Source organism: Diachasma alloeum, unplaced genomic scaffold (assembly GCF_001412515.2).
Source record: "Diachasma alloeum isolate Michigan unplaced genomic scaffold, Dall2.0 Dall_scaffold_00277, whole genome shotgun sequence".
In the NCBI taxonomy this organism is placed as follows: domain Eukaryota; kingdom Metazoa; phylum Arthropoda; class Insecta; order Hymenoptera; family Braconidae; genus Diachasma; species Diachasma alloeum.
Window position 1 is genome coordinate 1,817,586 of NW_021680416.1, and position 16,174 is coordinate 1,833,759.

General features: G+C 36.2%; 1 protein-coding gene across 1 annotated transcript in view; it reads right to left on the bottom strand.

The window, feature by feature from the left end:
* LOC107038031 (proto-oncogene tyrosine-protein kinase receptor Ret) overlaps positions 1-16,174 on the bottom strand; it is a 58,117-nt gene that overhangs the window by 23,907 nt on the left and 18,036 nt on the right. Inside the window, exons 2-5 of the mRNA XM_015256895.1 lie at positions 3,879-4,100; positions 2,001-2,119; positions 1,793-1,928; positions 374-627 (exon numbers count right to left, since the gene is read on the bottom strand). Of these exons, the coding sequence (XP_015112381.1) occupies positions 374-627; positions 1,793-1,928; positions 2,001-2,119; positions 3,879-4,100 (731 nt within the window). The remainder of the gene's footprint in view (positions 1-373; positions 628-1,792; positions 1,929-2,000; positions 2,120-3,878; positions 4,101-16,174) is intronic.

The following is a 16,174-nucleotide window of genomic DNA, read 5'->3' on the forward strand; positions in this document are numbered from 1 at the left end:
GCTGATTTCCTTTTTTTCATATAGAAAAATTCACTATTTGTGTAAAAAAATACAAAAAAAGCAAATTTAGCCATGTAAGAGGCGAATTAAAAAAAAATAGCTCGTAATTGTTATTCCACATGTTTTTTCAAAACTTTTGGAAACAAAAAATCCTTCGTAGCTCAAAAATTGGAGGTCCTGGTCTGTTTTTGGCATTTTAAGCGTTTTCCGCCAAACGAATAATAAAACAAATTTTTCTTGCACTAATTATCCATTTTCAGATCTATATAATTGATCTTCAATGTATGAAAAGTCTCACTCCAATAACCCACGACTTTTAAAACTCATAGTAGTCTCCCCACAACAGACATGCGCAGGGGATTTTTATTCTCACCGCTTTGAAATCCGCAAGCTCTATTTCAACATTGGTGTCAATTTGTGCGATGGGGGGGTTGTCGTCCAGATCAAGTATGTCGATGTCGAGATTTTTCTCATGAATATATTGCCGCCCGGTCCTCTCTTCCCAGAGAAAACATCGAGCTCGGAGGTCCAGGTGAGGTCCTGGACCCCCCGGGTAATCCAGGGTGTCTCGATCCAGGGAGGCGTTGGAGTATAACTCCTCGTTTATTATATGAAAATAATCGGTTCCTGGAACGTAAACCACATACCCACACTGTGAAAAAAAATAGGAAAAATGGAGACGTCAAAAACAGAAAATATTTTTGAGAAATTGAAAAGAATTGAAATGCTATAAATTTGATTAATTTTGATTCATTTTTTTCTCTTCCATTTTTAATTTCGACATATCGAGGTTTCAAATTATAGGAAAACCGAAAAAGTTGTCTGGTCTTTAAAAAAATGTGTGTTTTATTTTTCATTCGATAAAAATTCTGGAAATTATTCAGTTTATTTAGTAAATTCTGGGGTTGTTTGAACAATTCAAGAGAATTGTTCACTTTTCTAGAAAATCGATCATAACACTTCAATTATTTTTCAACAATTATGAATATTGATCGGGTCACTTTGAAAAGTGGAAGAGTATTGATCAAATATTCAGGTAAAAAAAATGAAGAACTACTGCGAAATATTCAAAAGCTAGGAGGAAATATCCGAAATAAAACTGTCGGGTAGCCTCAAATACTGCGCTCTGATTGGTCGAAATCCGATTGGGAAAAATAATCAATGGAAATTAAAAATTTAATTCAAATGAAATTCAATTAAAATGAATAATTCTAAATAATTAAAAGTTAAAAATCCATTTCGCTTATTATTCATCTTTATTTAAATGAAAAAAAAAACATCTTCATGGATTGAGTTTTCTTTCTATGTCTGATTCGTTCTTATTACGCATTTATGAGGGCATGAAACTCAGTGGATATGAAATTTCAGTGAAAAACGGGAAGGTTTACTCAAGTACATGAGGTGGACGATCAGTGCGTCTCCGTTGCAGTAAATGAAAATGATGAAAAATAATTTTTTTCCACACGGAGAGACATTTTTTAGAAAAATTCTAGTGCTAGCACTGGAATTCCAGTGCTGGCACTGAAAATTTTATTTGCGACAACGTGAATTTCCCCCCTCCCCCCCATTTCTGTGAAAATTTCATAGAAATCTTCAGAAATTTTACCAGAAATCCTGACAAATTTTACCTTAACAGCACTAGCATTTTTCACAACCGGTGGATTGTGATTTTTTTCAGTACTCATACTAGAATTTTTCTAGAAAATTTCTCTCCATGTAAAAGCAATGCCATCGCAAAAACCGTTCCCCGTGGAAATAATAGATGATTCAGTTAGAACTCCCAAAACTTTACCATTCAGCAATTCATAGCGAGTTACTCGGAGATTTGGGCACAATGTTCTGTAAGCAGCGGGTCCAATTTTCCCGAGCATCGTGGACGGTTGGTTCTCATAAATTTTGTATTTCGCTACATCCCAGAAACACACGTCCTGAAAATTGAAATAATCCGTGAAATACAGTATTGAATTGACAATCAGATTACTGATAAAACGTTAATATACTTGGGTGAACTCCGAGCAATTAATCCTATCCCCTTTAATTTCAGTGGGTTGCAGTTTAATCTCTATTGTTGCATCGCCACCACGTTCCTTCGCCTGGACGACAATAGTTTTACCACCACCTATTCAGTCATAAAATGTGGTAATTACTTATATCTATAAATTAAATGGAATCGATAATTTGTTCAGGCATGACAAAATTCAACCGGAAAGCCTCGCACTTCCCGAGGTAATTCGATTCAATGGGCGTTGTGAATCATTATTTTAATCATTTGGAGGTCTGTATATTTTGGGGAAAATAAAAGAGAAAATAAATAGAAGGACAGAGAGAAGAAAAACTTTTTGTTTGTCGATCTGTATTCTCACGCGATTTATGGAGAATTCCTCGTCATTCAATGTTGTAACTTGTGAGTTAAGGAACAAAAGTACATATAATAACAATAAGAATGAATAAAATTGAATTAATTAAATGGTGAAGACGACAATGGAAACAAAATAAAATAAAATAACATAATATGAATTAATCTCGGGAGTTCACTAGTAAAATAGAATAAACTTATATATTGATTTCAATAAAAATATTTTAATTACATGAAATGTATAAATCATCGACCCAAATAATTGATCATTACGTGTTAATAAATTCGTTCTCTCCGCCGTTTAATCAATTATATGATTTTCAACAAATAAGTCTTCACTGAGATCATTATCGAAAATTGTTTGTCGATCTGTATTCTCACGCGATTTATGGAGAATTCCTCGTCATTCAATGTTGTAACTTGTGAGTTAAGGAACAAAAGTACATATAATAACAATAAGAATGAATAAAATTAAATTAATTTAATTGTGAAGACGATAATGAAATCAAAATAAAATAAAATAACATAATATGAATTAATCTCGTGAGTTCACTAGTAAAATAGAATAAACTTATATATTGATTTCAATAAAAATGTTTTAATTACATGAAATGTATAAATCATCGACCCAAATAATTGATCATTACGTGTTAATAAATTCGTTCTCTCCGCCGTTTAATCAATTATATGATTTTCAACAAATAAGTCTTCACTGAGATCATTATCGAAAATTGTTTGTCGATCTGTATTCTCACGCGATTTATGGAGAATTCCTCGTCATTCAATGTTGTAACTTGTGAGTTAAGGAACAAAAGTACATATAATAACAATAAGAATGAATAAAATTAAATTAATTTAATTGTGAAGACGATAATGAAATCAAAATAAAATAAAATAACATAATATGAATTAATCTCGTGAGTTCACTAGTAAAATAGAATAAACTTATATATTTATTTCAATAAAAATGTTTTAATTACATGAAATGTATAAATCATCGACCCAAATAATTGATCATTACGTGTTAATAAATTCGTTCTCTCCGCCGTTTAATCAATTATATGATTTTCAACAAATAAGTCTTCACTGAGATCATTATCGAAAATTGTTTGTCGATCTGTATTCTCACGCGATTTATGGAGAATTCCTCGTCATTCAATGTTGTAACTTGTGAGTTAAGGAACAAAAGTACATATAATAACAATAAGAATGAATAAAATTAAATTAATTTAATTGTGAAGACGATAATGAAATCAAAATAAAATAAAATAACATAATATGAATTAATCTAGTGAGTTCGCTAGTAAAATAGAATAAACTTACATGTTGATTTCAATAAAAATGTTTTAATTACATGAAATGTATAAATCATCGACCCAAATAATTAATCATTACGTGTTAAAAAATTCGTTCTCCCCGCCGTTTAATCAATGGTATAATTTCCAACAAATAATTCTTCACTGAAATTTATTTGTTTGTCTCCGGGGGAGGGGGACTACGGACGAAACATCTTGATACGTACCTTTCTTCGGCAGAGATTGCAGACTAATTTCTCCAGTCCCTTCATCCAGCCTCACCGCCCTATCATTCTCCGAAACAATTTGGTACTTCGGATCCCTGGAAACCGCTGAATCATTCCTTAATGTTCTCAAGACGAAAATACTAATGTCCGGATTCGCCGTCGCATCACTCTTCCCATAATAAGGCAGCCTCAGCGTCAAGTCCGACTGCGGAAAGTAGAGTGCTGCAACATAGCAGAGTGGAAAATTACATCCTGATAATTTTCTCGAATTTTTCAAGTTTCAGAAAGTTCAGGCAGCTGCAAGAACCAACAATACCGCTACCACGATGAAGATTGCGCATAAATCAGCTAGCCCACGCTCACTCCCCCCTAACAAGGACACGTCCGCTAGTTTAAAGTTCACTCCACGGTGATGAACTACTATAACTTAATTAGTTTCACACTTCCCAATAGTCCTCTCGATTACTCGGATTTACTCGGAATTATTATGGCAGAGCGCAATTAAAGTGGAATGAACATACGCCGGGTTGGAAATTAAAACCTGGAATAAATTTCGAATTGAAGTCGATGTGAATATAAACATTGAGGTGAAATTTGTGGGGCATCGACTGTCTAGTTCTATTGACAATAATTGTGGACGTCCGCATGAAAAGGGACCACTTTGGCACTATTAGAGTTATGTATATCCCGATAATCTTGATCTGATTCTGCAAATTTAGAGCCAAAAATGAACTTGATAGCGTAAAGAGTGACGACGCTATAGACAATCGAAAAAATAATTTAACATGGGTTTAAATGGGAGTTGGCAAGAGAAAAACGTGAATATCTCGGAAAATGGAATCGACAAAGTGGTCCCTTTTCATGCGGACGTCCACAATTATTTCAGAAGCGCGGAAGTTTTATGACGCAGAGTTTCATGGGAAAATGACATTTCCAAGGTTGAAATGAAAATTAGAATTCTGGAGGCAGACATAGCCAGAATCATAAATTAGAACTACCCTTCAATTTTTTATTGTTAAATTAATCATCAATTGAATATTCAAATGCCGAATTATTTTACCAATCAATAAGTTAGTTAGGAACATTGACGATTATTCGGTTAATCGACTTTCCCCCTGGAAAAACCGAAAATCTGACCCTTGGCTCCGGGTGAAAAATTTTTTTTTTCAATTTTCACTTTTTCCACATATTTTTGAGAGAACCAATCCTCGACTCTGGTTTAAAAAAATTATCAACGATGAATAATTATTCTTTCGTGCATTTCGAATTCAATTTTCATCGTTATACTCAACGACCCAAGTGTTAACGCAACTTGAGGGCATTATTTTCACGTAAAACAGCTTCTTCCAGACATGTTTATTTTCCAGAAATGAAAAAGATGAAATTCTTTATGATCCATCATGCGAATATTGAGAGACTCCTAGAAATATGGAAATCAGGTGGATTCAGCGGGCTCAGCGTAGCGAAAAATATAGCTGATGCGCACACAAAGTATCCCCTGTCGGCATCAGGAAGGAAAACGACCGTAGATATTAAAGTTGAAATGTCTGATGGCCTTGGCTGTCATCGATCCACCAATAGCTGATTCCAATTTCGCATCGCGTGTGCATTGTTTTCCGGACTTTGACACCATTGGATAATTAACGCTTTTTTCAACCGCCTCGTGAACCTCTACGTGTATTAACATTTTCCGTTGAGTTGATGGGGGCTGGAGGAAACAATAGCCGTAAAACGGGTTCAATGTTTTAAGACCGTAAAAGTCGGAGTTGTAACTTCTAACAGATCGTATTGGAGACTTCGATCGGGTGAGTGAAGGTGGATGAACGGGTATATGTGAGGAAAGTAAATTCAGGTACGCGGAAAAAATGTAGTAAAAAATTTTGTGACGTGAGGGTAAAGTGGTAAAATGCATTCTCAGAAAATTTATATTTGAAGACGAGTAAAAGGAGGGCGAAAGATAGGTTTGATCAAGTGATAATCCCACGAGAATTTTTAGGAATTTTGGAATTCAAAATTTACCAGTTTTTTTATTGTTTAAGGTGCTCAAATCTACAGGATTTATTTACACTATCCGCACTGAGAGAAATTTCATTGGTAGTTTTAATTACGAGGGAATTGTCAAAAAAATAATAGTTACGGTACACGGAGAGAAATTTTTGATAAAAATTATCCTACCGTTCTATAAAAGTGTATCATGAATCATCGTTTCCTCATTTCTATCCCGAAATTTAGTAAAAATTAATATGTGATGATCAAATTTCATTCTACGTTAGAGAAATTTTATCCTGACGCATAACACATTTTACCCTTCCAGTCCAATAATTTTTATGTAGATAACAACGAAAATTCTAGAACGGTTGGTAAATTTTACCCTACCGGTACAGTAATATTTACTCTACTGGGACGGTAATTTTTATTTTTATCAGGATAAAATTTCTCTAACGTAGAATAAAATTTAATCATCATATATTAATTTTTACTAAATTTCGGGATAGAAATGAGGAAACGATGACTCATGATACACTTTTATAGAACGGTAGGATAAATTTTATCAAAAATCAGGTAAATATGTTCTAGAATTTCCAATTAATTGAGAATTCAATTGAGTGGGGAAATCCTCATCTACCGCTCAAAAATTTGTAATTCCGCTAAATTCCCAGTGAAATTTGAACCGAAAATATGAAAACATTTGAAAACCACACAATTTATTTTTTCGTAATTTTTAACTTCAATTTTGTTTTGCCCAGTCAAGACTTGTTTGATAACTTGTCCATTTTTCTCTCGCCGTCCGATAAGATATGGCAGTGAGAGGGGGATGGAGAGGGGGAGGGGAGGGGCGACGTTCGTTAAAGCGTCGAGGGAGATGGGTCACGCGAAAGTCAAGTTAACCGTGAGGGTGGTGAACTGCGTGTCAGTGGCTTAATATGGAGGGCATGTACGTGTGAGGCCTTTCCAAATGGATACACATGTGTACACATGCATTATGAGGGAATGGGATTATGTTGGTGAAAATCCACGGGGCCGACTGGGCTGTCGACCGGCATAACGCATGGTAAGCGTATCGAACATCCTTGGCGTGTTTAACGGAGGCATTAGCATATTCAAGAGAGACTTTGCTACGGAAAAAGGTAAGTGAATGCTGATATCACAAGACGTTGGGTCTTAAGACTTGGGGGTGCAGGGTGGCTGACGCGGGCGAATTATCGGCTGTTTGATGTTGCTCGAGGGAAGGGGGATCGGACGGGTTGAGTGTATCGGCGAAGGCTTGAGACGGATCTGGGGGTGGGATCAGGGAATATTCGGGATTTATCATTCTAGAATGACGATGAATTGTGAGGAGTCACACAGAATAATCTAAACGTAAGTTAAACGGTGTGTTAAGCGTAATTTATACATTTTATACATTCACAGATTTTAAATTTACAAATTTAGTACACGGAGAGAAATTTTCGATAAAAATTATCCTACCAATCCAAAATTAATATATGATGATCAAATTTTATTCTACGTCAGAGAAATTTTATCCTAATAAAAATAAAAATTACCGTGCCGGTAGAGTCAAAATTACTCGCTAGGGTAAAATTTAACAAACGTTCTAGAATTTTCGCTGTTATCTACATAAAAATTATTGGACTGGAAGGGTAAAATTTATTATGCGTCAGGATAAAATTTCTCCAACGTAGAACCAAATTTGATCATCATATACTAATTTTTACTAAATTTCGGGATAGAAATGAGGAAACGATGACTCATGATACACTTTTACAGAACGGTAGGATATTTTTTAACAAAAATTTCTCTCCGTGTATCTTTCACAAAAATTAAATTTTTGTCGTGATCATCGGAAATATCCCTAGAAAAATTCGAATGGTTGGCAGGAAAAAATATAATCCATTGTACGACAATTATTTGATCTGAAAGAACTCCATAAGTTTATACCACAGAAAGAATACATTGACGAGGAAAGAATATTTTTTTCCCAGAAAAATTGTCCCTTCGAAATTATTTTGTTTTGCCAATAACAAAATTGTTGTTTACTCTTCAAATTATGATTTGTTCCGTGGAAATTATAAGTGTACGTTTTACCATTTTACTATCAAATCCATCGATTTCGCGCCGAATATCTTCACCTCTATTCATTTAATTGTCAAAACTACTGAATCTTCCGTTATACATTTTCTCCCAATACCCAATGACATTGACAAAAATATTGGACACCCAGAAAACAAATTAGAGTAATTATTTCTGGATGTATGTCTAAAGATGTCTCAGTCACGCTAAAAATAATACCGTAGAGACGACTCTGGCTGCTCTTTCTCGTTATTACACGGTCTACTTTTCAGAAAAGAGGTAATGTGGTACCTAAACCCACTTTATTGTGGGGTATAAAACAAACTAATCTCACCGGGGTTTCCCACTCAGACCCGTTTCACCGAGTGTAGCTTTAAAGATTTGACATTCATTAGATTCTATTGCTTTTCGTTACAGTGATAGAATGATTGATTTATTCCAAACGAGATTCGTTAACTATTAACGAATGGTAGAGTTGAATATGACCAAATGAATATTCGTTAATAGTTAACGAATGGTTCACTTGAATGGCGCAAGTCAAGTCAAACAAGGCTCCTCAAATCAGTAGCGAAGTGGTAAAACGCTTCAAGTCGACTGATCTCTCAGCTGAGTTTTCGAGGAATATCTCCGAATCTAAGGGAGATAGCGAAATTTTCGTTCATATCTTTTTTGCAGCTCTCAATTTGCTCTACAGAAAAGGTCATAACAAAAATTTGGCTATCTGCCTTGGATTACGAGATATTCATTGAAAACTGACGAATAGTCAAAATCAACTGAAACCGTTTTACCACTTCGCTACTGAAATATACGTTCGTTAACTATTAACGAATGAACATTTGGTGAGACCGAATAGACCCTAACCTGACCCTAAAAACGTCTGAAATTTTCAGACCCTAAAAACGTCTGAAATTTTCATAAATTCGAGTGAGCGATTCAGCTGTTCGATTGATCTATCCCTCCATTAGCACCGCTGGACCTGTTCCTTCTGAAAATATTTTCTTTTTTGTTTCAGATCAATGGTGATACCCCCCTCGGGGGAATTACGTCGTTGGGTTCTAGCCGTGCATGCGACGGGATTAGAGGGGACTAGTTCGGTGGGATCTTTATAACCGTCACTCCGAGGATGGTTGGAATTGGAATATGTAGGAGAGGTGCAGCTGAGTGTGTTCCCCTATTTATAAACATAATTAATGGTCAAGGGGACCATTTAGGGGATCGGGATTGGGTAAATCTTGAACAGTTTTTGCACGGAGAGAAAAAATACCAGGAGATTTACCGGGATCGCAGTTCAGACTGAGAGACAAACGACAAAGTTCTCAAACAAGTCTTACTCACTGATAGAACGGATTAGTTATTGTTCACGAATGGATTTTGGTGCTTTTTGCCTTACATATGTACACACGTACACACGCACGTGTGGATGATGTCTAAAAATTGCATTTTTGCAATTAATCTGAGTCAGTATAACGCAAAAAATCCCAAACTTAAATTTGAGCGATTACAAAACCTCCATTCGGAAGCAAAAAGTCAAACATCGCCAATTGGCAATTTTCTCGTCAGTGAAATCAGTAGCGAAGCGGTAAACCGGGTTAAGTCGATTTTGACTATTGCCCAGTTTTTGACGAATATCTCGGAATCTAAAAGAGATAGAACAATTTCTGTTATGACCTTTTTTATAACCATCAATTGACCCTCCAAAAAAGGTCATAAGAAATATTTTGCTATCTCTTTTAGATTCCGAGATATTAATCAAAAACGGACCATAAGTCAAAATCGACTTAACCCGTTTTACCGCTTCGGTACTGAAATGTATAAAATACTTGAATATCCTTAAGAAAAACTAAAAAAATAAAAATCAGAGGAATAGAATTGCGTAATACTCAACATCTCGTGGAATATATAGCTCTTATGAACGCAATGTGTTGAATTTCATTTTTCCAATATCGTTTTCCCGAAAAAAGTTCGGAAACTAAGTTTGCTATTGCGCCTGAAGAGCACTCTTACTCCCCATAAACTCTGACGATGATTTCCCCCCGAAAAAATTGCCGGAACTCCGAGAAACTCCTCAAATTCGACCAATAAAATGAGACAATCGAACCGAGATAGCATCACTGAATCTGAAAAAGCCGTAAATGAGAAGACGTACGTGGAAACCCTCGACATTGGGTTACGATTCCCGAAACTGAGCTCAATGCGGACAAACGATATCCTCCCCGGCAGCCGTACAACGGCACCTGACTTGAACAGGGAGAGTGCAGTGAGGGGAGAAAATTGAGACTCGCAGTATCCAGCGCCCAAGGCCTTATATACCGCAGTAATTTCCAGATGTTTATATTATACATAGGTACTCACGAATGCACTCGACCGGAATAATAAAAGCCGCTCTTGAATTACGATTCACGATCTCGAGTGTAGGGCAGTGGTGAGGGTTATTGGAACACAATCTAAACATAGATTTCGACTATTTCCAGATCCTCCGCGGGCCGCTGTTTGGGGGAATTACAAGACTGTTGTTGATAGCGTGAAAAGCCGATGAAATAACAGCCGGGCGGGGCGGGAGGGGAGGGGCTGGCGGAATAACAATGAGGGATGGTCTTTTTGTTGTTGGAAGACGTGTCAGGTGAGTTGTGTTCATTCTGTCTCTCTCGAATGGGTGATTTATTGCATGCTCACCTGTGACGTTCCCGGAGTTTATTTATCCATTTGTATATGCGGATGAATGGGAAACTGGGAGACAAGTATTTTTCAATATTTATATATAGACGACAATTAATTGGGAATGCTTGCAGTCGTAGATTTTGGAAACTTCTTGTTTTTGTTTGGGAGCCAAAGTTGATTGCATCGCGTACGAAAATATTTCGTGGAAGGGGCTGGGGCTGTTGGTAGAAAGTATTACTAGTTTTTCACCAATTCTACAGCTCAGTCTCCGTACAAGGGACTCGACAAAGGGTTATGGTGATAGTTTTTAAACTGATGAATCCAGTAGCGAAGTGGTAAAACGCTCTAGAGTAGCTCTACCCTTACGGTAAATTCAGAGATTATTGAAAACTGCGAAAAATTGCAGAAAACTCGATTAGATTCGGCATTCTAATTTTTTTCTCAATTTAATTATCGTTTTGGTTTTTCGAAGAAGAAATGTTTAAAAATCAGGATTTAACCCAGTTTCTTATGTGAAAATCAACATTTCCGTTGTAGTCAATGATTAAAATCGGAATTTTGTTTCATTAGATGTGAAGAAATCAAGAATTTTTTTGGCACCTCATAAAAAATAATCCACCGTTTTGTAGACAAGTTTTATTGTTTATTTATAAGAGGGAAATGTTTGAAAAAATATCAATATTTTGGGAAATTTAGTTTAGATAATACAGACTGGGTATGAATTGTTTCAAATTTTGTTCATACAATTTAGTTGGAAGATTTAAAAACTGAAAATATCCAAAATTACAGCATAGCCCGGCCGAAGGGTAGAGCTACTTTAAGTCGACTTACTTCCCAGTTGAGTTTTTTAGGAATATTTCGGAATCTAAGGAAGATAGCAAAATTTTCGTAACAACATTTGTTGTAGCTCTTAACCGGCTCTATAAAAAAGGTTATAACAAAAATTTGGCGATCTCCCTTAGATTCCGAGATATTCCTTGAAAACTGGTCAATAGTCAAAATTGACTTGTACCACTTTACCACTTCGCTACTGAATTCTTGTAATTAACTTCTCGCACGGAGAGAAATGTTCAGAAAAAATCACGGAACTCTCACTTCACTCACCGATTACGGAATCGACTCAGAAAATTTAAGTGACGGTACCGTAATTTTGCACAGGAGATTCAGATAAAAATTACGGAACACTCCGGAAAAATTCCGTGACAGTTCCGTAAAATTTCCTACACCCACATTTCGCTCCGGAATTACGGAAAAGATACGTAATTTTTATTGAATATTTCTCTCCGTGCGGAAAAGCGCAGACCCCCTTAATCGAAGCGTCGCGATATGACTAGGGAAAAATCCTCAATCCCCGACTGATTTTTTCTTCTTTCAAACGTTTTTTATTCCAGGAAGCGGTTGAAGTACGAAACGGCCGATAAAAATCGCTGATAATAAGGGATCAGTGGATATCATTTCCTGGAAATACCACTAGAATTTTACCTCCCATTGAACTTTTTGATTGCGTAATTCGTGATACACTGGAATACTGGAACACATAATTATCATCATAATGCAGTGATGCCATCAGTTGAATTTATTTACGACTCGGGGAAGTATCGGGCGTTGTGGGACTACACGGAGAAGCTCACTAGGGCTCTCTGGTTTTACGAGGCAACGTGTACCTGGCACAATGCATACTGATTCGGTTCCGTTCTCTAGGTGACGAGATATACGTATTTTGTCGTTCATCAAATTAGTGGTGAAACATACCTGAGCGAAACAATTCGAATTCTCTATCGTGAAACATTTCAAACTATGTCTAGCATGAGGTTTTGGAAAGAGAATGCCCCAGAGAGTTGAGAATTGTCTGTTGAAAAATTTGATTTTGTTTTATTTTGAAAACTTCTGGGGCGAAATAGACAGCCCTTTTTTTATTTCGTGAAATTTTTTCCAATTTCTTCAATCCAACTAATACGACAGTGATTTCGATTTGTTTGAATAGAAAAAAAAATCGATATTTTTTTTTCAATTTGTTTGTCTGTTTCAAAACCAACACACGAACAAATTTTGTTTGTTTTAATTTGTTTGAATAGAAAAAAATTCGAAATACACAATTTTATTTTGACTGCACTGAGAAAAAAATATATTTTTGCCAAATATCTATTTACTTGAGAGAAGTATTTACTTTTTTAAAGTTGAATTTCTCTATCCGAGTCATTCCCAGACAAGCCTGATTAGGTTTCAATTATGACAATCATGTTGCTCTATAGGAAGACTATGCTCTACATGACCTTCGATGAACTCCTTCAATAATTATTCATTTTTCCTAAATTTCTTATTTTCTAGGGGAAAGAATTTTGATTAATTTTTCAATGTTGATAATTATTGAGGGAGCTCACTCAAGATCACAGCTAACATGATCATCTTCTAGAGCAATATAATTGTCACAATTGAAGCCTAATGAGAATTGACCGGGAATGACTCGGCAGGAGAAATATGGAATTGACAAAATAAATACTTCTCTCAAGTAAATGGATATTTGGCAAAAATAATTTTTTTTCTCAGTGTGAAATGCCCCATTTCTCTGAATCTAAGGGAGATAGCGGAATTTTAATAATAACCTTTCAACATTTCTCCTCCTTCACGCCATTTTGTGGTTCTCGGCTATTTTAACGTCCTCAATCAATTAACACAAAAAAACCATTTATTTTTGTCAACGTTTCCAGTGGTAAATCTCAGTCCTAAAAAAAATTAAATCATTTATTAACAATTGAATCATTTATTTATTGGTAAAAATAAATGGATTTTTTTGTGTTAATTCATCGAGGACGTTAAAATCACAGAGGAAAATGTCCTGCACGCAGAAAAATTGGTTTATTTGAAGTAAATAAAATTTATTTAAATCAAACAAATGGTTCATTTGATTCTAACAGAGGATTTTTTTATTCAAATAAAATTTATCTAATTCAAATAAACCACTTTTCTGGGTGTGGAGAAGGATGAGAAATTTTCAAATTAATGCACGCGGTTGGAAAAATAATTCAGGTGGAATAATAACCTTTTCTGTAGCTCTTTTTTTGCTCCACAAAAAAGATTTTATTGAAAATTGCGTCATTTGCCTTCATTCCTAAATATTCATAAAAAAACTGACGAAGATCTTAGTCAAAATCCACTTAAACCGTTTTACCGCTTCGCTAGAGAATCCTTTCATGTCTAATTAAATATTGAAATGTCGTAATAATTTTAGGAGGAAATTTGGAAGAAAAACAAGGATTTCCTCTCCTATCAATAAAATCCTCGCACATTTCATCATGAATGGGCAATTAACGAAAGTGTCGATCTATCTATCACCTCCATAGGTATCCTCAAATGTAAAGAGACTTGAGTTAATGAGAGCTTCGTTAAGGATGACCTTAATAGGATTTCTAGAAATAACGGAATTGAGATCAGCTTCAACAACGGCCCCTCCGCTCTTCATTTTCTCCGGAAATTAAATTGTGAAGAGGATTTTTTCGCGGAAAGACTGGTGTTGTCCACTGTCATGTGTACAGAATGCGCAGCGCGGCGGGATTCACGTCACGAAATGCAGATGAAATCCTGGAGAGAGTGGTGTGGATCGACGAGAGGTCGGACCGGTGGTTTCGCATCATGCGCGCGAACGTGATGTAATGCCGGTGAGCAGAAACACCTTCCTCGCTCGTTGCGGGCTTCAGTGTTATTGGATGGATTAGATAACCTTGATTGTGAATATCGATCGCATTAATCAGGAAAAATTCCCAGAAGTTTCAGAGGTTTTCGACTGAAATTTCCGGTGTACTTCTCGGGAATTTTTATCAAGTCACAGTTTCGCTGACAGTTCGAAGAATTTTGTTGTTGAAACTTCACAATTTGATGCGATAATCCATGGATTTTTTAATTCCAGTTCAATTTTTCCGTGGATATAAATTAAAATGAGAATAATTTAGGTAAATGTTCATGTTTTTAATGGAAATTCGAGTAAAGTGGGGAATTCTTCTTTCCGATTTCCAAAAATTTGGGATTCCATTGAATCGAGTGAAATTTGAAACTCCACACGGAGAGAAATAGTCAATAAAAATGACGTATCTTTTCCGTAATTCCGGAGCGAAATGTGGTTGTAGTAAATTTTACGGAACTGTCACGGTAATTTTTATCTGAATCTCTTGTGAAAAATTACGATACCGTCGCTTAAATTTTCTGAGTCGATTCCGTAATCGGTGAGTGAAGTGAGAGTTCCGTAATTTTTACTGAACATTTCTCTCCGTGCAGTTTCCAGAATTGTTCAGCGAATATATAAAATTCTGTACTCGCGTTCAACTGAATCGAAGATTCCCAAAGTTCTTTGTCCCCTTGCTCTCAATGTCAACTATCTAAATCACGTATTCATGTAGTTTATGTCATTGCTCCTTGTATCGACAGAACTATCTGTAAATTTTTTGTCTGCGCAGCTGACACTCGCATATGTACTTTCGTTCACAAAACTTTATTCAGGATACAGTGGAAATGTACACGTGGCTACAAGTCTTTCACTGATATCGGCCGTCAACCCCGAGATTTCAGGATTTTTTTACGACATTGAATACAGTCGTTCCGCTCAGGGTGTAAAATAGAGTCGGCCATTATCCAATTGTACGGTTATGTCTACTCGTATTTGGTTTTGTGCCCTCCATCAAACGACAGTTATTTGGATTGTAAAGGGGAACGAAGAGAAAAAGCTACAGAAATGTTCGAGAACAAAAACCCATACATTCTGCGTATGATACGCGATCAAAAACTGATTGGATTTTGCGGATGCAGACGGGGAACTTCGGTAAATATGGATGGACATCCTTCATATTTATTTTTTCCCACTGGAAACTCGATTAACTGAACAGGAATATGAAGTTCATCAGAGGGTAAACATTTTTTTTAGTGTTTAGATAGTCGCACTGTCGACAATTTTTTTCCTGAATTTTTCGCGTCAAGTGACATTTCCACTGAAATTTCCAGAGATCTGGCCATGGAAACGTCGAATATCCGTCTGAATATCCACGGTTGATTAAATTTTGAAATATGTATCATCACAGAGAATCAAAAGTTTTGTTTTTCGGGGAAAAAGTACTATTTTCCAGTGGACAATCCTCAATTTTCAGGAATCTATCCCCAATTTTTAGAAATTCACCTAAACATCTTTTTTTACTGCAGACACAGTCGCACCCCGAGTCGAGGATTTGGTTCTGATTGGACGTACACAGGTCTTTCAAGATCTCTCCAGACCTAGATGGACCTGGTAAGTCCGAATCAGTTCTGCGACGTACTTTTCCAGAGACCATTCGAATCCTCAGTTCTTTTCGGTCCTGAGAAGCCCTCCTCGATGCTACCGAGAACGCGTGATTTTACGACTGGGTGAAGGGGAAGGCATGTATGCGGAGGGTTGAAATTTGTAGCCAACGAGGAGACAGGGTTGCAGAATATATTTTAGCCACCCTCATCTCCCCGTTTGCAGGCGGTGTTTAAATAAAAAATAGTGAACGTTGATTCTGTATTTATTGACCCCCTGATGCCAATGAAACCCTCGGAGGTGACAG